We start from the raw sequence: 24,775 nt of genomic DNA, 5'->3' as shown, positions 1-24,775 counted from the left end.
TGACGGTAGTTGAAGTGTGTGTGTGATGGTAGTTGCGGTGTGTGTGACAGTAGTTGAAGTGTGTGTGACGGTAGTTGTGGTGTGTGTGACGGTAGTTGAAGTGTGTGTGTGACGATAGTTGAAGTGTGTGTGACGGTAGTTGCGGTGTGTGTGTGACGGTAGTTGTGGTGTGTGTGACGGTAGTTGAAGTGTGTGTGTGACGGTAGTTGAAGTGTGTGTGACGGTAGTTGAAGTGTGTGTGACGGTAGTTGAAGTGTGTGTGATGGATAGTTGCGGTGTGTGTGACGGTAGTTGCGGTGTGTGTGACGGTAGTTGAAGTGTGTGTGTGACGATAGTTGAAGTGTGTATGACGGTAGTTGAGGTGTGTGTGACGGTAGTTGAGGTGTGTGTGGCGGTAGTTGAGGTGTGTGTGTGACGGTAGTTGAATTGTGTGTGACGGTAGTTGCGGTGTGTGTGACGGTAGTTGCGGTGTGTGTGACGGTAGTTGAAGTGTGTGTGTGACAATAGTTGAATTGTGTGTGACAGTAGTTGCGGTGTGTTTGTGACGGTAGTTGTGGTGTGTGTGACGGTAGTTGAAGTGTGTGTGTGACGGTAGTTGAAGTGTGTGTGACGGTAGTTGAAGTGTGTGTGACGGTAGTTGAAGTGTGTGTGATGGTAGTTGAAGTGTGTGTGATGGTAGTTGAAGGTTGTGTGTGACGGTAGTTGAAGTGTGTGTGACGGTAGTTGAAGTGTGTGTGTGACGGTAGTTGAAGTGTGTGTGACGGTAGTTGAAGTGTGTGTGACGGTAGTTGAAGTGTGTGTGACGGTAGTTGAAGTGTGTGTGTGACGGTAGTTGAAGTGTGTGTGTGACGGTAGTTGAAGTGTGTGTGACGGTAGTTGAAGTGTGTGCGTGACGGTAGTTGCGGTGTGTGTGACGGTAGTTGCGGTGTGTGTGACGGTAGTTGAAGTGTATGTGTGATGGTAGTTGCGGTGTGTGTGACGGTAGTTGAAGTGTGTGTGACGATAGTTGAAGTGTGTGTGACGGTAGTTGAGGTGTGTGTGTGACGGTAGTTGAATTGTGTGTGACGGTAGTTGCGGTGTGTGTGACGGTAGTTGCGGTGTGTGTGACGGTAGTTGAAGTGTGTGTGTGACAATAGTTGAATTGTGTGTGACAGTAGTTGCGGTGTGTTTGTGACGGTAGTTGTGGTGTGTGTGACGGTAGTTGAAGTGTGTGTGTGACGGTAGTTGAAGTGTGTGTGACGGTAGTTGCGGTGTGTGTGTGACGGTAGTTGAGGTGTGTGTGTGACGGTAGTTGCGCTGTGTGTGTGACGGTAGTTGAAGTGTATGTGTGACGGTAGTTGCGGTGTGTGTGACGGTAGTTGAAGTGTGTGTGTGACGGTAGTTGTGGTGTGTGTGACGATAGTTGAAGTGTGTGTGTGACGTTAGTTGAAGTGTGTGTGTGACGGTAGTTGAAATGTGTGTGTGACGGTAGGTGAAGTGTGTGTGTGACGGTAGTTGAAGTGTGTGTGACGGTAATTGAAGTGTGTGTGACGGTAGTTGAAGTGTGTGTGTGTGACGGTAGTTGAAGTGTGTGTGATGGTAGTTGAAGTGTGTGTTTGACGGTAGTTGTGGTGTGTGTGACGGTAGTTGAAGTGTGTGTGTGTGTGACGGTAGTTGAAGTGTGTGTGTGACGGTAGTTACGGTGTGTGTGACGGTAGTTGAAGTGTGTGTGACGGTAGTTGCGGTGTGTGTGACGGTAGTTGAAGTGTGTGTGACGGTAGTTGAAGTGTGTGTGACGGTAGTTGAAGTGTGTGTGTGACGGTAGTTACGGTGTGTGTGACGGTAAGTTGAAGTGTGTATTTGATGGTAGTTGCGGTGTGTGTGTGACGTTAGTTGAAGTGTGTGTGTGACGGTAGTTACGGTGTGTGTGACGGTAGTTGAAGTGTGTGTGTGACGGTAGTTGAAGTGTGTGTGTGACGGTTGTTGAAGTGTGTGTGTGACGGTAGTTGAAGTGTGTGCGTGACGGTAGATGAAGTGTGTGTGTGACGGTAGTTGAAGTGTGTGTGTGACGGTAGTTGCGGTGTGTGTGACGGTAGTTGCGGTGTGTGTGACCTTATTTGCAATGTGTGTGAAGTTAACTACAGTGTGTGTGACGTTAACTACAGTGTGTGTGACATTAATTACAGTGTGTGTGATGTTAGTTGAAGTGTGTGTGATGTTAGTTGAAGTGCTTAATGTTAATTGCAGTGTGTGGGACCTTATTTGCAGTGTGTGTGAGAGTAGTGTTAGAGTAGTGGTAGAATAGTGGAAGAGTAGAGTAGTGGTAGAGTGGTGTTAGAGTAGTGATAGAGTAGTGGTAGAGTAGAGTAGAGTTGTGGTAGTGTAGAGTAGTAGTAGGGTAGAGTAGTGGTATAGTAGTGGTAGAGGAGAGGTAGAGTAGTGATAGAGTAGTGGTATTGTAGTGGTAGAGGTATTGTAGTGATAGAGTAGTGGTAGAGTCGTGGTATTGTAGTGGTAGAGTAGTGTAAGAGAAGTGGTAGAGTGGTGGTAGAGTATAGAGTAGTGGTAGAGTAGATTAGTGGTAGAGTAGTGAAAGAGTAGTGGTAGACTAGTGGTAGAGTAGGGTAGTAGTAGGGTAGAGTAGTGGTAGAGTAGTAGTAGGGTAGAGTAGTGGTAGAACAGTGGTAGAGTAGAGTAGAGGTATTGTGGTGGTAGAGTAGAGGTATTGTAGCGGTACAGTAGAGGTAGAGTAGAGTAGTGGTATTGTAGTGTTATAGAAGAGGTAGAGTAGACTAGTGGTATTGTAGTGGTAGAGAAGAGGTAGAGTAGAGTAGTGGTATTGTAGTGGTAGAGTAGAGGTATTGTAGTTGTAGAGTAGAGGTAGAGTAGAGTAGTGGTATTGTAGTGGTACAGTAGAGGTAGAGTAGTGGTATTGTAGTGGTATAGAAGAGGTAGAGTAGAGTAGTGGTATTGTAGTGGTAGAGAAGAGGTAGAGTAGAGTAGTGGTATTGTAGTGGTAGAGTAGAGGTATTGTAGTTGTAGAGTAGAGGTAGAGTAGTGTTAGAGTAGAGTAGTGGTATTGTAGTGGTAGAGTGGAGGTATTGTAGTGGTAGAGTAGTGGTAGAGTAGAGGTATTGTAGTGGTAGAGTAGTGGTAGAGTAGAGGTATTGTAGTGGTAGATTAGAGGTATTGTGGTGGTAGAGTAGTGGTATAGTGGTTGTAGAATTAAGGTAGAGTAGTGGTAGAATATAGAGTAGTGGTACAGTAGTGGTACAGTAGAGTAGTGGTAGAGTAATGGTATAGTAGTGATATTGTGGTAGTAGAGTAGTGGTATAGTCAAGTAGTGGTATTGTAGTGGTAGAGTAGTGGTAGAGTAGAGGTATTATAGTGGTAGATTAGAGGTATTGTGGTGGTAGAGTAGTGGTATAGTGGTTGTAGAGTTAGGGTAGAGTAGTGGTAGAATATAGAGTAGTGGTACAGTAGTGGTACAGTAGAGTAGTGGTAGAGTAATGGTATAGTAGTGATATTGTGGTTGTAGAGTAGTGATAGAGTCAAGTAGTGGTATTGTAGTGGTAGAGTTGTTTTAGAGTAGATTAGTGGTAGGGGTAGATTTAGTGTTTTTGTCCAGGTAGAGTAGATTAGTGAAGAGGTATAGTAGTGGTAGTGTAGAGTAGATGTTTTTATTTTATTTAACTTTTATTTAACTAGGCAAGTCAGTTACTTAAGAACAAATTCTTATTTTTTATAGAGTAGTTGAAAAGTAGTGTTAGAGGAGAGGTAGAGTTGTGGTAGAGTAGTTGTAGAGTAGTGGTAGAGTAGTGATAGAGTAGAGGTATTGTAGTGGTAGAGTAGTTGTAGAGTAGTGGTAGAGTAGTGATAGAGTAGAGGTATTGTAGTGGTAGAGTAGTGGTAGAGTAGTGGTAGAGTAGAGGTATTGTAGTGGTAGAGTAGTGTTAGAGGAGAGGTAGAGTAGTGGTAGAGTAGTTGTAGAGTAGTGGTAGAGTAGTGATATAGTAGAGGTATTGTAGTGGTAGAGTAGTGGTAGAGTAGTGGTAGAGTAGAGGTATTGTAGTGGTAGAGTAGTGGTAGAGTAGAGGTATTGTAGTGGTAGAGTAGAGGTATTGTGGTGGTAGAGTAGAGGTATAGTAGTTGTAGAGTAGTGTTAGAGTAGAGTTGTGGTAGAGTAGAGTGCTGGTAGAGTGGTGGTATTTTAGATGTGAATTAGTTGTATAGTAGTGGTAGAGTAGTGGTAGAGAAGTGGTAGAGTAGAATTGTGGTAGAGCAGAGTACTGGTAGAGTACTGGTAGAGTAGTTTTATATTAGTGGTAGAGTCGTGGTAGAGTAGTTGTATAGTAGTGGTAGAGTAGTGGTAGAATAGTGGTAGAGGAGAGGTAGACTAGTGGTAGAGTAGAGGTATTGTGGTGGCAGAGTAGAGGTATAGTAGTTGTAGAGTAGTGTTAGAGTAGAGTAGTGGTATAGTGGTTGTAGAGTTAAGGTAGAGTGGTGGTAGAGTATAGAGTAGTGGTACAGTGGTGGTACAGTAGAGTAGTGGTAGAGTAGTGGTAGAGAAGTGGTAGAGTAGAGTACTGGTAGAGTGGTGGTATTTTAGATGTGGATTAGTTGTATAGTAGGGGTAGAGTAGTGGTAGAGAAGTGGTAGAGTAGTGGTAGAGTAGAGGTATTGTGGTGGTAGAGTAGAGGTATAGTAGTTGTAGAGTAGTGTTAGAGTAGAGTTGTGGTAGAGTAGAGTACTGGTAGAGTGGTGGTATTTTAGATGTGAATTAGTTGTATAGTAGTGGTAGAGTAGTGGTAGAGAAGTGGTAGAGTAGAGGTATTGTAGTGGTAGAGTAGTGGTAGAGTAGTGGTAGAGTAGAGGTATTGTAGTGGTAGAGTAGTGGTAGAGTAGAGGTATTGTAGTGGTAGAGTAGAGGTATTGTGGTGGTAGAGTAGAGGTATAGTAGTTGTAGAGTAGTGTTAGAGTAGAGTTGTGGTAGAGTAGAGTGCTGGTAGAGTGGTGGTATTTTAGATGTGAATTAGTTGTATAGTAGTGGTAGAGTAGTGGTAGAGAAGTGGTAGAGTAGAATTGTGGTAGAGCAGAGTACTGGTAGAGTGGTGGTATGTTCGTTGTGGAGTAGTTTTATATTAGTGGTAGAGTCGTGGTAGAGTAGTTGTATAGTAGTGGTAGAGTAGTGGTAGAATAGTGGTAGAGGAGAGGTAGACTAGTGGTAGAGTAGAGGTATTGTGGTGGCAGAGTAGAGGTATAGTAGTTGTAGAGTAGTGTTAGAGTAGAGTAGTGGTATAGTGGTTGTAGAGTTAAGGTAGAGTGGTGGTAGAGTATAGAGTAGTGGTACAGTGGTGGTACAGTAGAGTAGTGGTAGAGTAGTGGTAGAGAAGTGGTAGAGTAGAGTACTGGTAGAGTGGTGGTATTTTAGATGTGGATTAGTTGTATAGTAGGGGTAGAGTAGTGGTAGAGAAGTGGTAGAGTAGTGGTAGAGTAGAGGTATTGTGGTGGTAGAGTAGAGGTATAGTAGTTGTAGAGTAGTGTTAGAGTAGAGTTGTGGTAGAGTAGAGTACTGGTAGAGTGGTGGTATTTTAGATGTGAATTAGTTGTATAGTAGTGGTAGAGTAGTGGTAGAGAAGTGGTAGAGTAGAGGTATTGCAGTGGTAGAGTAGTGGTAGAGAAGTGGTAGAGTAGAATTGTGGTAGAGTAGTTGTATAGTAGTGGTAGAGTAGTGGTAGAATAGTGGTAGAGGAGAGGTAGACTAGTGGTAGAGTAGAGTAGTGGTAGAATAGTGGTAGAGTAGTGTAGTGACAGAATACTGGTAGAGTAGTGGTCGAGTAGTGGTAGAGTAGAATAGTGGTAGATTAGTGGTTGAGTAGTGGTAGAGTAGAGTAGTGGTAGAATAGTGGTAGAGTAGTGTAGTTACAGAATACTGGTAGAGTAGTGGTCGAGTAGTGGTAGCGTAGAGCAGTGGTAGAGTAGAGTAGAATGGTGTTGGAGTAATGATAAAGTAGAGTAGTGGCAGAGTAGAGGTAGAGTATAATAGTGGTATTGTTGTGGTAGAGTAGTGGTTTTGTGGTTGTAGCGTAGAGGTAGAGTAGAATAGTGGTATTGTTGTGGAAGAGTAGAGGTATTGTGGAGGTAGAGTAGTGGTAGAGCCGTTTTAGAGTAGTGATTGAGTAGTGGTAGAGTAGTGGTAGAGTAGAGTAGTAGTGGTAGAGTACCGGTATAGTAGCTGTAGAGTAGTGGTAGAGTAGTGTTAGAGTAGTGGTAGAGTAGACTACTGGTATAGTAGTTTTAGAGTTGAGGTAGAGTGGTGGTAGAGTATAGAGTAGTGGTAGAGTAGCGTTGTGGTTTAGTAGTTGTAGAGTTGAGGTAGAGTGGTGGTAGAGTAGAGTAGTGGTAAATAGTGGTATAGTAGAGTAGCGGTAGAGTAGAGTAGTGGTTTAGTAGTTGTAGAGTTGAGGTAGAGTGGTGGTAGAGTAGAGTAGTGGTAGAGTAGTGGTAGAGTAGAGTAGCGGTAGAGTAGAGTAGTTGAAAAGCAGATCTAGAGAAGTGGTAGTAGAAATAAGTTGTAGAGTTATGTTAGAGTAGTGGTAGATGAGTGGTATAGTAGTGGTAGAGTAGTGGTAGAGGAGTAGTCTAGTAGTGGTAGAGTTTTGTTAGAGTAGTGGTAGAGTGGTGGTATAATTGTTATAGAGTATTTGTATAGTAGTGTAAGGTATTGGTAGAGTAGTGTTATAATTGTTTTATAGTGGTTGTATAGTAGTGTAAATTTTAGTAGAGTAGTGGTAGAGGAGTGGTGTAGTAGTGGTAGAGTAGAGTAGTGGTAGAGTGGTGGTATATTAGTTGCATAGTATTCGTATAGTAGTGGTAGAGTAGTGCTGGAGTAGTGGTAGAGTAGTGTTTAGTGGTGGTGGAGGAGTGGTAGAGTAGAGCAGTGGTAGGGTAAAGAACAGTAGTTTAAGTGGTTGTGTAGAGTCAAGTTGATGTGGAGTAGTGGTAGAGTAGTGGTAGTGGTAGTGTCGAGGTAGAGTAGACAGTGGAAGAATAGCACTAGAGTAGATTAGTGGTAGATTATAATAGTGGTAGAGTAGGTGTAGAGTAGATTAGTGGTAGAGTAGAGATAGGGTAGAGAAGATTAGTTTTAGTGGAAGGGCAGAGCAGAGCAGATTTGATATAGAGTAGTGGTTGAGTGGTGGTAGAGTAGTAGATATAGAGTAGAGGTAGAGTACTGGTTGAGTAGAGGATGAGTAGTGGTAGAATAGTTGTAGTGGTAAGGTAGAGTAAGTGTAGAGAAGTGGTAGGGTTGAGTTGTGGTAGGTTAGAGTAGAGTAGTGGTAGAGTAGAGTAGTCGAAGAGTAGTGGTAGAGTAGTGGTGAATAAAGTAGTGGTAGAGTAGAGTAGTGATAGAGTAGAGGTAGAGCAGTGGAAGAGTAGTGGTAGAGTAGTTGTATAGGAGTGGTAAAGTTGTTATAGAGTAATGGTAGATTAGTGGTATAATAGTGGTTGAGGAGTGGTATAGTAGTGGTGGAGTAGTGGTATAGTAGTTGTAGAGTAATGGTAGATGAGTGGTATAGTAGTGGTTGAGTAGTGGTATTGTAGTGGTGGAATAGTGGTAGAGTAGTGGTATAAAAGTGGTAGGGTAGTGGTATAGTAGTGGTAGATTAGTGGTATAGTAGTGGTGGAGTAGTGGCAGAGTAGAGTTGGAGTAGTGGTAGGGTAGTGGTAGAGTAGTGGTAGAATAGCGGTCAAGTAGTGGTAGAGTGGTGGTAGAGTGGTTGTAGAGTGGTGGTATAGTAGTGGTAGAGTAGTGGTAGAGTAGTGGTAGAATAGTGGTCAAGTAGTGGTAGAGTGCTGGTAGAGTGGTAGTAGAGTAGTGGTAGAGTAGAGGTAGAGTGGTTTTAGAGTAGTGGTGGAGGAGTGGTAGATTAGAGTATTGGTAGAGTAGACTAGTGGTTGAGTAGTGTTAGAGTAGTGGTAGTGTAGAGTAGTGGTAGGGTAGTGGTAGGGTAGTGGTAGAGTAGAGTAGAGGTAGAGTAGTTGTAGAGTAGTTGTAGAGTAGTGGTAGGGTAGAGAATAATAGTTTTTGTGGTAGGGTAGAGTAGAGCAGTGGTAGATAACAGGTAACGTAGTGGTAGAGTAGTGGTAGAGTAGTTGTATAGTAGTTGTAGAGCAATGGTAGATTAGTGGTGTAGTAGTGGTTGAGTAGAGGTATAGTAGTTGTAGAGTAGTGGTATAGTAGTGGTAGAGTAGTGGTAGATTAGAATAGTTGTAGAGTAGTGGTAGAGTAGAGGTAGGGTAGTGGTAGATAGGTAGGGTAGGGTAGGGTAGTGGTAGATAGGTAGAAGTAGGGTAGAGGTAGATATAGAGTAGAGTTGTCTTAGAGTAGAGTGGTGGTAGAGTAGAGTAGATATTGTGTAGACGTAGTGTAGAGTAGAGGTTGAGTAGTGTAGAGTAGAGTAGAGGTAGAGTAGAGGTAGAGTAGTGTAGAGTAGAGTAGAGGTTGAGTAGTGTAGTGCAGAGAAGAGTAAAGGTTAAGTAGTGTAGAGTAGAGTATAGGTAGAGTAGAGTTTGAGTAGAGTAGAGTAGAGGTAGAGTATAGGTAGAGTAGACGTAGAGTAGAGGTAGAGTAGAGGCAGAGTAGAGTAGAGGTAGAGTAGAGTAGAGGTAGAGTAGAGTAGAGTAGAGTAGATAAGAGGTAACGTAGTGATATAGTAGTTGTAGAGTAGTGGTAGAGCAGTGGTATAGTAGTTGTAGAGTAGTGGTAGGGAATTGGTAGAGTAGAGTAGAGGTAGAGTAGTTGTAGAGTAGTTGTAGAGTAGTTGTAGAGTAGTGGTAGGGTAGTGGTAGAGTAGAGTAGAGGTAGAGCAGTTGTAGAGTAGTTGTAGAGTAGTTGTAGAGTAGTGGTAGGGTAGAGAATAATAGTTTTTGTGGTAGGGTAGAGTAGAGCAGTGGTAGATAAGAGGTAACGTAGTGGTAGAGTAGTGGTAGATAGTGGTAGAGTAGTTGTATAGTAGTTGTAGAGCAATGGTAGATTAGTGGTGTAGTAGTGGTTGAGTAGAGGTATAGTAGTTGTAGAGTAGTGGTATAGTAGTGGTAGAGTAGTGGTAGATTAGAGTAGTTGTAGAGTAGTGGTAGGGTAGAGGTAGGGTAGTGGTTGATAGGTAGGGTAGGGTAGGGTAGTGGTAGATAGGTAGAAGTAGGGTAGAGGTAGATATAGAGTAGAGTTGTCTTAGAGTAGAGTGGTGGTAGAGTAGAGTAGATGTTGTGTAGACGTAGAGTTGTGTAGAGTAGAGTAGAGGTTGAGTAGTGTAGAGTAGAGTAGAGGTAGAGTAGAGGTAGAGTAGTGTAGAGTAGAGTAGAGGTTGAGTAGTGTAGTGCAGAGAAGAGTAAAGATTAAGTAGTGTAGAATAGAGTAGAGGTAGAGTAGAGTTTGAGTAGAGTAGAGTAGAGGTAGAGTATAGGTAGAGTAGACGTAGAGTAGAGGTAGAGTAAAGGCATAGTAGAGTGGAGGTAGAGTAGAGTATAGGTATAGTAGAGGTAGAGTAGAGTAGAGGTAGAGTAGAGTAGAGTAGAGTAGATAAGAGGTAACTTAGTGGTAGAGTAGTGATATAGTAGTTGTAGAGTAGTGGTAGAGCAGTTGTATAGTAGTTGTAGAGTAATGGTAGATTAGTGGTGCAATAGTGGTTGAATAGTGGTGTAGTAGTGGTTGAGTAGTGGTATAGTAGTTGTGGAGTAGTGGTAGAATAGTGCTTAAGTAGTGGTAGAGTGGTGGTAGAGTAGTGGTTTAGGAGTGGTATAGTATTGGTATAGTAGTTGTAGAGTAATGGTAGATTAGTGGTTTTGTTGTGATAGAGTAGTGGTATAGTAGTTGTAGATTAGTTTTTAGAGTAGAGGTAGCGTAGTGGGAGAGTATAGTAGTGGGATAGTATTGTAGTACAAGAGTAGAGTAGTGGTAGAGGCAAAGCAGTGTTAGAGTAGTGTTATTGAAGAATAGAGTAGTGGTAGAGTAGGGAAGTGGTAGAGTAGAGTAGTGCTAGAATACCTGTAGAGTAGAGTAGTTGTAGAGTAGAGTTGTGGTGGAGTAGTGGTAGAGTAGTAGTAGAATAGAGTAGTTGTAGAGTAGAGAAGTGGTAGAGTAGTGGTATAGTAGAGTAGTGGTAGAGTAGTGGTAGAGTAGAGTAGTGGTAGAGTAGTGGTAGAATAGAGTAGTTTTTGAGTAGTGTTAGAGTAGTGGTAGAGTAGAGTAGTTGTTGAGTTGTGTTCGAGTAGTGGTAGAGTAGTGGTATAGTAGTGGTGGTAGAGTAGAGGTGGAGTAGTGGTAGAGTAGTGATGGCATATTGGTATAGTAGTGGTGGTAGAGTAGAGGTGGAGTAGTGGTGGAGTAGTGGTTGAATGGTGGTATAGTAATGGTATAGTAGTGGTATAGTAGTGGTATTGAAGATTGGTGGTAGAGTAGAGTAGTGGTAGTGTAGTGGTATAGTTGGGGTAGAGTAGTGGTAGAGTAGAGGTATGGTAGTGGTAGAGTAAAGTAGTGGTTGAGTAGTGGTAGAGACGTGGTAGAGTAGTGGTAGAGTAGAGTAGTTGTTGAGTAGTGGTAGAGTAAAGTAGTGGTATAGTAATGGTAGAGTAGAGTAGTGGTAGAGTAGTGGTAGAGTAGAGTAGTGGTAGAGTAGTGGTAGAGTGGAGTAGTTGTTGAGTAGTGTTAGAGTAGTGGTAGAGTAGAGTAGTTGTTGAGTTGTGTTCGAGTAGTGTTTGAGTAGTGGTAGAGTAGTGGTAGAGTAGCAGTAGAATAGATTAGTTGTAGAGTAGAGCAATGGTAGAGTAGTGGTATAGTAGTTGTAGAGTAGAGTTGTTGTAGAATAGAGTAGTGGTAGAGCAGTGGTATAGTAGTGGTAGAGTAGTGGTATAGTATTGGTGGAATAGTTGTGTAGTAGTGGTAGTAGAGTAGAGGTGGAGAAGTGGTAGAGTAGTGGTTGAATAGTGGTATAGTAGTAGAGTAGTTTTAAATTAGTGGTAGAGGAGTGGTAGAGTAATGGTAGAGTAGAGCTAGGGTAATGGTAGAGTAAAGTAGTGGTAGAGTAGAGTAGTGGTAGAGTAGTGGTGGAGTAAAGTAGTGGAAGAGTAGTGGTAGAGTAGTGGTTGAACAGTGCTGAAGTATTGGTAGAGTAGTGGTAGAGGAGTTGTATAGTAGTGGTACAGTAGACTAGTTGTTGATTAGTGTTAGAGTAGTGGTTTAGGAGTTGTATAGTAGTGGTAGAGTAGTGTTAGATTAGAGTGGTGTTAGAGTATTGGTAGAGTAGTGGTTGATTAGAGTAGTTGTAGAGTAGTGTTAGGGTAGTGGTAGATAGGTAGAGGTAGGGTAGAGGTAGATATAGAGTAGAGTACAGTAGAGGTAGAGTATAGGTAGAGTAGAGGTAGAGTAGAGTAGAGTACAGTAGAGGTAGAGTAGAGGTAGAGTAGAGTAGAGGTAGAGTAGAGTACAGTGGGAGGTAGAGTAGAGGTAGAGTAGAGATAGAGTAGAGTAGAGTAGAGTAGAGGTAGAGTAGAGGTGGGGTAGAGGTAGAGTAGAGTAGAGTACAGTAGAGGTAGAGTAGAGGTAGGGTAGAGTAGAGGTATAGTAGAGGTAGAGTAGAGTAGAGGTAGAGTAGAGGTAGAGTAGAGGTAGAGTAGAGTAGAGTAGAGGTAGAGTAGAGGTAGAGTAGAGGTAGAGTAGAGGTAGAGTAGAGTAGAGGTATAGTAGAGGTAGAGTAGAGTAGAGGTAGAGTAGAGGTAGAGTAGAGTAGAGGTAGAGTAGAGGTAGAGTAGAGGTAGAGTAGAGGTAGAGTAGAGTAGAGGTAGAGTAGAGGTAGAGTAGAGGTAGAGTAGAGGTAGAGTAGAGTAGAGGTAGAGTAGAGTAGAGGTAGAGTAGAGGTAGAGTAGGGTATTGTAGTGCTTTGCAAAGTTGAGGTAGAGTAGTGTCCTGATTTTGGAAGAAGAGTTAGAGAAAGAATCATAGCAAAGACAAAGGAGGAAGGACACAGTGGAGAAATCTGTTTATTAGACTAGTTAATTTACCATACAGAGGGAGATCGAGATTCACTACTACAACAGACCACTGGCTGACTGACTGACTGACTGGCAGGCTGGCTGACAGGCTGGCTGGCTGACTGACTGGCAGGCTGGCTGACAGGCTGGCTGGCTGACTGACTGGCAGGCTGGCTGACAGGCTGGCTGGCTGACTGACTGGCAGGCTGGCTGACAGGCTGGCAGGCTGACAGGCTGGCTGACTGAAAGGATTGAAAGAAGAACGGAGGTGAATGTGTTTGTGAGATATTAAAGACAGTGTGAGTGATGATCCTAAATTCAGAAAAAGGAAACGGGATGGTGAAACAAAATCAAATGAAAGCATTAGTTAGTTTGTTGTTGTTAGTTTTGGGTTGAAAAGTGGTTTGTTTCAGGTTGTTGTTGAATATGTCCCAGTATGTTAGCTTTAGACAGAGAGGCAGTTGTTTCACCACAGTGGACATTCTTTACACATCTCAGAAGTTCTGTTGGTTCTGAAACCCTATGTCTGTGTCCTATTCCCTATGTCGTGCACTACTTTAGACCAGAGCCCTATGGAACCCTATTCCCTATATAGTACACTACTTTAGACCAGAGCCCTATGGAACCCTATTCCCTATATACTGAACTACTTTAGACCAGAGCCCTATGGAACCCTATTCCCTATATAGTACACTACTTTAGACAAGAACCCTATAGAACCCTATTCCCTATATAGTTCACTACTTTAGACCAGAGCCCCACAATACTTGTAAACTAAGGTCTGCCATACAAACTGGACCTCAAGTTGACCCTCAGCACAACTCTCACTACACTACGTCACATTATCAACCCAATGACATGTTATAACCCATATTACAGGATGTCACATTATCAACACAATGACGTGTTATAACCCTTACTACACTATGTCACATTATCAACCCAATGACATGTTATAACCCATACTACACTATGTCACATTATCAACCCAATGACATGTTATAACCCTCACTACACTATGTCACATTATCAGCCCAATGACATGTTATAACCCTCACAACACTATGTCACATTATCAACCCAATGACATTTTATAATCCTCACTACACTATGTCACATTATCAACCCAATGATGTGCTGTAACCCTCACTACACTATTTCACATGTTATAACCCTTACTACACTATGTCACATTATCAACCCAATGACATGTTATAACCCTTACTACACTATGTCACATGGTTAACCCAATGACATGTTATAATCCTCACTACACTATGTCACATTGTCAACCCAATGACATGTTATAACCCTTACTACACTATGTCACATGGTTAACCCCAATGACATGTTATAACCCTTACTACACTATGTCACATGGTTAACCCAATGACATGTTATAACCCTCACAACACTATTTCACATGTTATAACCCTCACTACACTATGTCACATGGTTAACCCAATGACATGTCATAACCCTCACTACACTACATCACATGGTTATGCATAATCGCTCAACATCAGAGTCAATCCTAATCACCCAACATCAGAGCCAGTCAGAGCCAGTCCTAATCACCCAACATCAGAGCCAGGCCTAATCACCCAACATCAGAGCCTAATCACCCAACATCAGCACCAGTCCTATTCACCCAACATCAGAGCCAGTCCTAATCACCCAACATCAGAGCCAGGCCTAATCACCCAACATCAGAGCCAGTCCTAATCACCCAACATCAGAGCCAGGCCTAATCACCCAACATCAGAGCCAGGCCTAACCACCCAACATCAGAGCCGATCCTAATCACCCAACCTCAGAGCCCGACCTCACTAATACTCTTGTTGCTGAATGGAAGCAAGTCCCAGCAGCAATGTTCCAACGTCTAGTGGAAAGCCTTCCCAGAAGAGTGGAGGCTGGTACAGCAGCAAATGGGGGGACCAACTCCATATTAATGCCCATGATTATGGAATGAGATGTTCGACGAGCAGGTCATGTAGTGTATAAAGTGTTTAGGAGTGGACAATAGATAATTTTTAAGTGTTCCATATAGAGTGTTCAGGAGCGGCTGATAGATAATGTTCAGGAGTGGCTGATAGATGATGTTCAGGAGTGGCTGATAGATAATGTTCAGGAGTGGCTGATAGATGATGTTCAGGAGTGGCTGATAGATAGTGTTCAGGAGTGGCTGATAGATGATGTTTAGGAGTGGCTGATAGATAGTGTTCAGGAGTGGCTGATAGATAGTGTTCAGGAGTGGCTGATAGATGATGTTCAGGAGTGGCTGATAGATAGTGCTCAGGAGTGGCTGATAGATGATGTTCAGGAGTGGCTGATAGATGATGTTCAGGAGTGGCTGATAGATAATGTTCAGGAGTGGCTGATAGATGATGTTCAGGAGTGGCTGATAGATAGTGTTCAGGAGTGGCTGATAGATGATGTTCAGGAGTGGCTGATAGATAGTGTTCAGGAGTGGCTGATAGATAGTGTTCAGGAGTGGCTGATATATAGTGTTCAGGAGTGGCTGATAGATGATGTTCAGGAGTGGCTGATAGATGATGTTCAGGAGTGGCTGATAGATAGTGTTCAGGAGTGGCTGATAGATAGTGCTCAGGAGTGGCTGATAGATGATGTTCAGGAGTGGCTGATAGATGATGTTTAGGAGTGGCTGATAGATAGTGTTCAGGAGTGGCTGATAGATAGTGTTCAGGAGTGGCTGATAGATGATGTTCAGGAGTGGCTGATAGATAGTGCTCAGGAGTGGCTGATAGATGATGTTCAGGAGTGGCTGATAGATGATGTTCAGGAGTGGCTGATAGATAATGTTCAGGAGTGGCTGATAGATGATGTTCAGGAGTGGCTGATAGATAGTGTTCAGGAGTGGCTGATAGATGATGTTCAGGAGTGGCTGATAGATAGTGTTCAGGAGTGGCTGATAGATAGTGTTCAGGAGTGGCTGATATATAGTGTTCAGGAGTGGCTGATAGATGATGTTCAGGAGTGGCTGATAGATGATGTTCAGGAGTGGCTGATAGATAGTGTTCAGGAGTGGCTGATAGATAGTGCTCAGGAGTGGCTGATAGATGATGTTCAGGAGTGGCTGATAGATGATGTTCAGGAGTGGCTGATAGATGATGTTCAGGAGTGGCTGATAGATAGTGTTCAGGAGTGGCTGATAGATGGTGTTCAGGAGTGGCTGATAGATAGCGTTCAGGAGTGGCTGATAGATAGCGTTCAGGAGTGGCTGATAGATAGTGTTCAGGAGTGGCTGATAGATAGTGTTCAGGAGTGGCTGATAGATAGTGTTCAGGAGTAGATTATAGATAGTGTTCAGGAGTGGCTGATAGATAGTGCTCAGGAGTGGCTGATAGATGATGTTCAGGCGTGGCTGATAGATGATGTTCAGGAGTGGCTGATAGATTGTGTTCAGGAGTGGCTGATAGATAGTGTTCAGGAGTGGCTGATAGATGGTGTTCAGGAGTGGCTGATAGATAGCGTTCAGGAGTGGCTGATAGATAGCGTTCAGGAGTGGCTGATAGATGATGTTCAGGAGTGGCTGATAGATGGTGTTCAGGAGTGGCTGATAGATAGTGTTCAGGAGTGGCTGATAGATAGCGTTCAGGAGTGGCTGATAGATAGTGTTCAGGAGTGGCTGATAGATAGCGTTCAGGAGTGGCTGATAGATAATGTTCAGGAGTGGATTATAGATAGTGTTCAGGAGTGGCTGATAGATAGTGTTCAGGAGTGGCTGATAGATAGTGTTCAGGTGTGGCTGATAGATAGTGTTCAGGAGTGGCTGATAGATGGTGTTCAGGCGTGGCTGATAGATGATGTTCAGGAGTGGCTGATAGATGATGTTCAGGAGTGGCTGATAGATAGTGTTCAGGAGTGGCTGATAGATAGTTTTCTGGAGTGGCTGATAGATAGCGTTCAGGAGTGGCTGATAGATGATGTTCAGGAGTGGCTGATAGATAGCGTTCAGGAGTGGCTGATAGACAGTGTTCAGGAGTGGCTGATAGATAGTGTTCAGGAGTGGCTGATAGATAGTGTTCAGGAGTGGCTGATAGACAGTGTTCAGGAGTGGCTGATAGATAGTGTTCAGGAGTGGCTGATAGATAGTGTTCAGGAGTGGCTGATAGATGTTTGTTGAGATATGAGCCAATCTAAATGACACACAAACACCCAAACTGACCCTTTCATCTTCAGATTCAGTTCTGTAACAAGACAGTCAAGTTAAATCACTGTATTGTAACCTATTTCTTACAGACAATTTATTTATTTACGTGACATGCTTGTTTTGATGATGTCCTTGTTGTCTATTCTCATTGTTGACTATTCCCAAATAACCGTTAGTAACCACCACACTACAATATGTTGTATATACAATAACTAGCAACTGACTGTCCAACCAAACCCCTGCTCTGGTCTGCTCTGGTCTTCTCTGGTAGTGTTGTCCTCCGGTGTGAGGTTTCCCCTAGCTAAAGATCCAGGATCAGCTGCCCCTCTCCCAATCCTGTCCTTAACCGTTATTGGGGGAAAGGAACAACTGACCCGAGATCAGTGTCTAGGGTCAACTCAGAAAGGCTAGAGATGAGACAGGATGCTTTGCTTCCCCAGCTCACAGAGGGGGTCAAGGTTTGGACACAACCAGCTCACAGAGGAGAGAGGTTGTATGTCAAAGGTCAGATAAAGAGAGTGCTGTAACCCCAGCCAGGTCCCAGAGGTCAGAGGGCAGGTGTAGGTTCTGTTAGTAGCCACGAGGAGGAAGAGGATGAGGAAGAGGAGGGTTTAGGGAGGAGGAGGATCAGAGCCTCGATGAACCAACGAGCTCTCCCCTCCCGGCAGTCCCAGGAAAAACTAGAGAGTTGTGGGTAGTGTAGTTAAAGTAATGAGGTCACATGATAGTACAGCAATGGCAGCGTTTTTTCTTCTCTATACCTGCTGGGGAGGGGAGTTCCTTGGTGGCCGTGGCAGAGCTCTCGTCCTTCCCCTCCGACGAAAGTTCGGTGGTGTCGCTGAGCGGCCGGGCGCCGGACACCAGGTCGGCGGCGTTGCCGTCGATTACGGAGTAACCGTCGGTGACTGTTTTCTCCCGTAACGACTTCTCATCGTCGTCATCGATCAGGACGATCTCAGCCTTGATGGTGCCGTCGAATCCCAGCAGCCTCTTGGTTTCATCTTGGTTGTCTACATTATGGTAGCCCATGAAGATCATAGTGACTGGCTTCTCCGCCGTTGCCTGGGGAGCCTCCAGCACCTCTCCCTCGTAGGTTACCTCCCGACGGGGTGGAGGCTGGGTTGTGATAGGGGCGCCTGGAGCTTGGGGAACCTTGTGGGCCATGGCGGCAGGGCTACGGATGGCTGGGGGGGTGGTGTAGGTGGTAGGGAGATCATCTGTGCGGTCAGTGGAGCTGGGGGAGGTTTTGGTGTCACCAGTACCAACAGGGGTGATAGTAACCTTAGCCTTACCCCCGTCGGTCTGACCCGCGGGCACCCCGACCCGTTGCATCAGCTCGTCCACCTGTTGGGAACTCCAGGGGTGAACCCCATTCTCCAGGGTGGTGGACCCCCCCGAGCGGACCTCATAGACAACCTTCCGGCCGTCGTCGAAGACCTTCACCCCACGCTGGGGCACCTCGTCAGGGCTGACGGAAGACGCTGACAGGATCCTGGTGTCACCTGTCTTCCTGTCCTTCTCCACGTTGATCTCCATGGCGTACATCGCTACAGACAGACAGAACACATCATATCGTTACCATTAAAGTCCTACAATGGGCACATCACCATGGGGTACATCGCTACAGACAGACAGACAAGGGAGACACACAGAAGGGGAGACAATGTAGCATGCTACCACTAAAATATTATTGGACACACAGAATATAGCATGGTATCACTAAAATATTATTGGAGACACAGAATATAGCATGGTATCACTAAAATATTATTGGACACACAGATTATAGCATGGTATCACAATATAGCAGGGTATCTCCAGTTGTAATGTGTTATAACTAGTCCCAGGGTATCTCCAGTTTAAATGTGTTATAACCAGTCCAATCCCAGGGTATCTCCAGTTGAAATGTGTTATAAACAGTCCCAGGGTATCTCCAGTTTTAATGTGTTATAACCAGTCCAGTCCCAGGGTATCTCCAGTTTTAATGTGTTATAACCAGTCCCAGGGTATCTCCAGTTTTAATGTGTTATAACCATTCCAGTCCCAGGGTATCTCCAGTTGTAATGTGTTATAACCAGCCCCATGGTATCTCCAGTTGTAATGTGTTATAACTAGTCCCAGGGTATCTCCAGTTTAAATGTGTTATAATCAGTCCCAGGGTATCTCCAGTTTTAATGTGTTATAACCAGCCCCATGGTATCTCCAGTTGTAATGTGTTATAACCAGTCCCAGGGTATCTCCCGTTTTAATGTGTTATAACCAGTCCCAGGGTATCTCCAGTTTTAATGTGTTATAACCAGTCCCAGGGTATCTCCAGTTGTCATGTGTTATAACCAGTCCCAGGGTATCTCCAGTTTTAATGTGTTATAACCAGTCCAGTCCCAGGGTATCTCCAGTTTTAATGTGTTATAACTAGTCCCAGGGTAATTCCAGTTGAAATGTGTTATAAACAGTCCCAGGGTATCTCCAGTTTTAATGTGTTATAACCAGTCCAGTCCCAGGGTATCTCCAGTTTTAATGTGTTATAACCAGTCCCAGGGTATCTCCAGTTTTAATGTGTTATAACCAGTCCAGTCCCAGGGTATCTCCAGTTGTAATGTGTTATAACCAGCCCCATGGTATCTCCAGTTGTAATGTGTTATAACTAGTCCCAGGGTATCTCCAGTTTAAATGTGTTATAATCAGTCCCAGGGTATCTCCAGTTTTAATGTGTTATAACCAGCCCCATGGTATCTCCAGTTGTAATGTGTTATAACCAGTCCCAGGGTATCTCCCGTTTTAATGTGTTATAACCAGTCCCAGGGTATCTCCAGTTTTAATGTGTTATAACCAGTCCCAGGGTATCTCCAGTTGTCATGTGTTATAACCAGTCCCAGGGTATCTCCAGTTTTAATGTGTTATAACCAGTCCAGTCCCAGGGTATCTCCAGTTTTAATGTGTTATAACCAGTCCAGTCCCAGGGTATCTCCAGTTTAAATGTGTTATAACCAGTCCCAGAGTATCTCCAGTTTTAATGTCTTATAACAAAGCAGTCCCAGGGTATCTCCAGTTGTAATGTGTTATAACCAGTCCCAGGGTATCGACAGTTTTAATTTGTTATAACCAGTCCCAGGGTATCTCCAGTTTTAATGTGTTATAACCAGTCCCAGGGTATCTCCAGTTGTAATGTGTTATAACCAGTCCCAGGGTATCTCCAGTTTTAATGTGTTTAACCAATCCAGTCCCAGGGTATCTCCAGTTTAAATGTGTCATAACCAGTCCCAGGGTATCTCCAGTTGTAATGTGATATAACCAGTCCCAGGGTATCTCCAGTTTTAATGTGTTATAACCAGTGCCAGGGCATCTCCAGTTGTAATGTGTTATAACCAGTCCCAGGGTATATCCAGTTTTAATGTGTTATAACCAGTCCAGCCCCAGGGTATCTCCAGTTTAAATGTGTTATAACCAGTCCCAGGGTATCTCCAGTTTTAATGTGTTATAACCAGTCCCAGGGCATCTCCAGTTTTAATGTGTTATAACCAGTCTCAGGGTATCTCCAGTTTTAATGTGTTATAACCAGTCCCAGAGTATCTCCAGTTTCAATGTGTTATAACCAGTCCCAGGGTATCTCCAGTTTAAATGTGTTATAACCAGTCCCAGGGTATCTCCAGTTATAATGTGTTATAAGCAGTCCCAGGGTTTCTCCAGTTTTAATGTGTTATAACCAGTCCCAGGGTATCTCCAGTTTTAATGTGTTATAACCAGTCTCAGGGTATCTCCAGTTTTAATGTGTTATAACCAGTCCCAGAGTATCTCCAGTTTTAATGTGTTATAACCAGTCCCAGGGTATCTCCAGTTGTAATGTGTTATAACCAGTCCAGTCCCAGGGCATCTCCAGTTTTAATGTGTTATAACCAGTCCAGTCCCAGGGCATCTCCAGTTTTAATGTGTTATAACCAGTCCATCCCCAAGGTATCTCCAGGTGTAATGTGTTATAACCAGTGCCAGGGTATCTCCAGTTTTGATGTGTTATAACCAGGCCCAGGGTATCTCCAGTTTTAATGTTTTATAACCAGTCCCAGGGTATCTCCAGTTTTATCGTGTTATAACCAGTCCAGTCCCAGGGTATTTCCAGTTTTGATGTGTTATAACCAGTGCCAGGGTATCTCCAGTTTTAATGTGTTATAACCAGTCCAGTCCCAGGGTATCTCCAGGTTTAATGTGTTATAACCAGTCCAGTCCCTGGGTATCTCCAGGTGTAATGTGTTATGAGCAGTCCAGTCCCAGGGTATCTCCAGGTGTAATGTGTTATAACCAGTCCAGTCCCAGGGCATCTCCAGTTTTGATGTGTTTTAACCAGTCCCAGGGTATCTCCAGTTTTAATGTGTTATAACCAGTCCCAGGGTATCTCCAGTTGTAATGTGTCATAACCAGTCCCACGGTATCTCCAGTTTTAATGTGTTATAACCAGTCCCAGGGTATCTCCAGTTGTAATGTGTTATAACCAATCCCAGGGTATCTCCAGTTTTAATGTGTTATAACCAGTCCAGTCACAGGGTATCTCCAGTTTTGATGTGTTATAACCAGTCCCAGGGTATCTCCAGTTTTAATGTGTTATAACCAGTCCAGTCCCAGGGTATCTCCAGGTGTAATGTGTTATAACCAGTCCAGTCCCAGGGTATCTCCAGGTGTAATGTGTTATAACCAGTCCAGTCCCAGGGCATCTCCAGTTTTGATGTGTTATAACCAGTCCCAGGGTATCTCCAGTTGTAATGTGTTATAACCAGTCCCAGGGTATCTCCAGTTTTAATGTGTTATAACCAGCCCCAGGGTATCTCCAGTTTTAATGTGTTATAACCAGTCCCAGGGTATCTCCAGTTTTGATGTGTTATAACCAGTCCCAGGGTATCTCCAGTTTTAATGTGTTGTAACCAGTCCCAGGTTATCTCCAGTTTTAATGTGTTATAACCAGTCCCAGGGTATCTCCAGTTTAAATGTGTTATAACCAGTCCCAGGGTATCTCCAGTTTTACTGTGTTATAACCAGTCCCAGGGTATCTCCAGTTTTAATGTGTTATACCCAGTCCAGTCCCAGGGCATCTCCAGTTGTAATGTGTTATAACCAGTCCCAGGGTATCTCCAGTTTTAATGTGTTATAACCCCAGATCAACTGGTGTGGTAAAGTTCTTGTCTCTCCTTCCGTCTCTCGTTCCCCCTATCTGTCTCTTCGCTCGGCTCCTACTCTGAGCTGACATGAGCAGAGTGCTCTATGAAGTTGTTCCCCGTTGTTCTCTCAACTAGGGAGTGTGTTGTTCTCTCAACTAGGGAGTGTGTTGTTCTCTCAACTAGGGAGTGTGTTGTTCTCTCAGCTAGGGAGAGTGTTGTTCTCTCAACTAGGGAGTGTGTTGTTCTCTCAGCTAAGGAGTGTGTTCTCTCAACTAGGGAGTGTGTTGTTCTCTCAGCTAGGGAGTGTGTTGTTCTCTCAACTAGGGAGTGTGTTGTTCTCTCAGCTAGGGAGTGTGTTGTTCTCTCAGCTAGGGATTGTGTTGTTCCCTCAACTAGGGAGTGTGTTGTTCTCTCAACTAGGGAGTGTGTTGTTCTCTCAACTAGGGAGTGTGTTGTTCTCTCAGCTAAGGAGTGTGTTCTCTCAACTAGGGAGTGTGTTGTTCTCTCAGCTAGGGAGTGTGTTGTTCTCTCAGCTAAGGAGTGTGTTGTTCTCTCAACTAGGGAGTGTGTTGTTCTCTCAACTAGGGAGTGTGTTGTTCTCTCAGCTAGGGAGTGTGTTGTTCTCTCAGCTAGGGAGTGTGTTGTTCTCTCAGCTAGGGAGTGTGTTGTTCTCTCAGCTAAGGAGTGTGTTGTTCTCTCAACTAGGGAGTGTATTGTTCTCTCAACTAGGGAGTGTGTTGTTCTCTCAGCTAGGGAGTGTGTTGTTCTCTCAGCTAGGGAGTGTGATGTTCTCTCAGCTAGGGAGTGTGTTGTTCTCTCAACTAGGGAGTGTGTTGTTCTCTCAACTAGGGAGTGTGTTGTTCTCTCAACTAGGGAGTGTGTTGTTCTCTCAACTAGGGAGAGTGTTGTTCTCTCAACTAGGGAGTGTGTTGTTCTCTCAACTAGGGAGTGTGTTGTTCTCTCAACTAGGGAGTGTGTTGTTCTCTCAACTAGGGAGTGTGTTGTTACTGTATCACTGCTGGCCCTTTAAGGCTGCACAACTGTGCTGTGTGTATGTTGTGTGTGTTTTTTCGTGTTTGTTGTGAGTGTGGTGTGTGTTTGTCATGTGTGTGGTTGGTTGTATCACAGCGTTAGCTGTCTCTGGATCGGGGCTCTATCCCTCCATCCCTGGTCCTCCTCTCTACCACCCCTGGTCCTCCTAGCTACCACCCCTGGTCCTGTCCTCTCTACCACCCCTGGTCCTGTCCTAGCTACCACCCCTGGTCCCGTCCTAGCTACCACCCCTGGTCCTGTCCTAGCTACCACCCCTGGTCCTGTCCTAGCTACCACACCTGGTCCTGTCCTAGCTACCACACCTGGTCCTGTCCTCACTACTACCCCTGGTTCCTCCTCTCTACCACCCCTGCTCCTCCTAGCTCCCACCCCTGGTCCTGTCCTAGCTACCACCCCTGGTCCTGTCCTAGCTACCACCCCTGGTCCTCCTCTCTACCACCCCTGTTCTTGTCCTCTCTACCACCCCTGGTCCTGTCCTCTCTACCACCCCTGGTCCTCCTCTCTCCCACCCCTGGTCCTGTCCTAGCTACCACCCCTGGTCCTGTCCTAGCTACCACCCCTGGTCCTCCTCTCTACCACCCCTGGTCCTGTCCTAGCTACCAGCCCTGGTCCTCCTCTCTACCACCCCTGGTCCTGTCCTAGCTACCACCCCTGGTCCTCCTCTCTACCACCAATGGTCCTGTCCTAGCTACCACCCCTGGTCCTGTCCTAGCTACCACCCCTGGTCCTCCTCTCTACCACCCCTGGTCCTGTCCTAGCTACCACCCCTGGTCCTGTCCTAGCTACCACCCCTAGTCCTCCTCTCTACCACCCCTGGTCCTGTCCTAGCTACCACCCCTGGTCCTGTCCTAGCTACCACCCCTGGTCCTCCTCTCTACCACCCCTGGTCCTGTCCTAGCTACCACCCCTGGTCCTGTCCTAGCTACCACCCCTGGTCCTGTCCTAGCTACCACCCCTGGTCCTCCTCTCTACCACCCCTGGTCCTGTCCTAGCTACCACCCCTGGTCCTGTCCTAGCTACCACCCCTGGTCCTGTCCTAGCTACCACCCCTGGTCCTCCTCTCTACCACCCCTGGTCCTGTCCTAGCTACCACCCCTGGTCCCGTCCTAGCTACCACCCCTGGTCCTGTCCTAGCTACCACCCCTGGTCCTGTCCTAGCTACCACCCCTGGTCCTCCTCTCTACCACCCCTGGTCCTGTCCTAGCTACCACCCCTGGTCCTCCTAGCTACCACCCCTGGTCCTCCTCTCTACCACCCCTGGTCCTGTCCTAGCTACCAGCCCTGGTCCTCCTCTCTACCACCCCTGGTCCTGTCCTAGCTACCACCCCTGGTCCTCCTCTCTACCACCAATGGTCCTGTCCTAGCTACCACCCCTGGTCCTGTCCTAGCTACCACCCCTGGTCCTCCTCTCTAACACCCCTGGTCCTGTCCTAGCTACCACCCCTGGTCCTGTCCTAGCTACCACCCCTGGTCCTCCTCTCTACCACCCCTGGTCCTGTCCTAGCTACCACCCCTGGTCCTGTCCTAGCTACCACCCCTGGTCCTCCTCTCTACCACCCCTGGTCCTGTCCTAGCTACCACCCCTGGTCCTGTCCTAGCTACCACCCCTGGTCCTGTCCTAGCTACCACCCCTGGTCCTCCTCTCTACCACCCCTGGTCCTGTCCTAGCTACCACCCCTGGTCCTGTCCTAGCTACCACCCCTGGTCCCGTCCTAGCTACCACCCCTGGTCCTGTCCTAGCTACCACCCCTGGTCCTGTCCTAGCTACTACCCCTGGTCCTCCTCTCCACCACCCCTGGTCCTGTCCTAGCTACCACCCCTGGTCCTGTCCTAGCTACCACCCCTGGTCCTGTCCTAGCTACCTCCCCTGGTCCCATCCTAGCTACCACCCCTGGTCCTGTCCTCTCCTCTCTTGGCTCCAGTTCAACAAGCCTCAATACCCCCCCCCCCCCCCCCCCCCCACTCCACAGCACTTACCAGGTTTCCTTGGGTGCTCACCAGAGGCAGGTGCTGCTGAGGCTGGGGCCTGGTGAGGAGAGGTGGTGGAGGAGTCTCTGATGTCCGGCTTGTTGGGGAGCTGGTCGGGGAGCTGGTTGGGGAGCTGGTTGGGGAGCTGGGGACAGGCGTTACTCACAGCATCTGGTTGGGGCGGAGAGCAGGAGAGGAAGTCAGACTGGATCCCCTGGCCACCACACGCCTGCATTACCCCCTCCCCGTCATCACCCTAACCCCCACCCCCAACACACACTCTATGTCTCTCTCTCTGTCCCTCCACCCACTGTCTGTCACCCATCCTCTCTCTATGCCCCCCATCTCTTCCCTCCCTCCCTCCCTCCCTCTGTGTATCCCTCTCTCCCCTCCCTCTCTTTCACTCCCCCCTCCCTCTGTAACTCTT

At 45.6% G+C, this 24,775-nt stretch overlaps 1 protein-coding gene across 2 annotated transcripts in view; it reads right to left on the bottom strand.

Moving 5' to 3' along the window:
• LOC139422649 (PALM2 and AKAP2 fusion) overlaps window positions 1-24,775 on the bottom strand; it is a 228,511-nt gene that overhangs the window by 87,000 nt on the left and 116,736 nt on the right. The window contains exons 7-8 of one of the 2 annotated variants that reach the window (XM_071173806.1): window positions 24,358-24,519; window positions 16,945-17,730 (exon numbers count right to left, since the gene is read on the bottom strand). In XM_071173806.1, the coding sequence (XP_071029907.1) occupies window positions 16,945-17,730; window positions 24,358-24,519 (948 nt within the window). Of the gene's footprint in view, window positions 1-16,944; window positions 17,731-24,357; window positions 24,529-24,775 lie in introns of both variants that reach the window. The other variant, XM_071173805.1, reaches the window with a different exon arrangement.

Source organism: Oncorhynchus clarkii, chromosome 12 (assembly GCF_045791955.1).
Source record: "Oncorhynchus clarkii lewisi isolate Uvic-CL-2024 chromosome 12, UVic_Ocla_1.0, whole genome shotgun sequence".
Classification (NCBI taxonomy): Eukaryota; Metazoa; Chordata; class Actinopteri; order Salmoniformes; family Salmonidae; genus Oncorhynchus; species Oncorhynchus clarkii.
The sequence above is the reverse complement of the archived record's forward strand: the minus strand, read 5'-3'. Positions and strand labels throughout refer to the sequence as shown.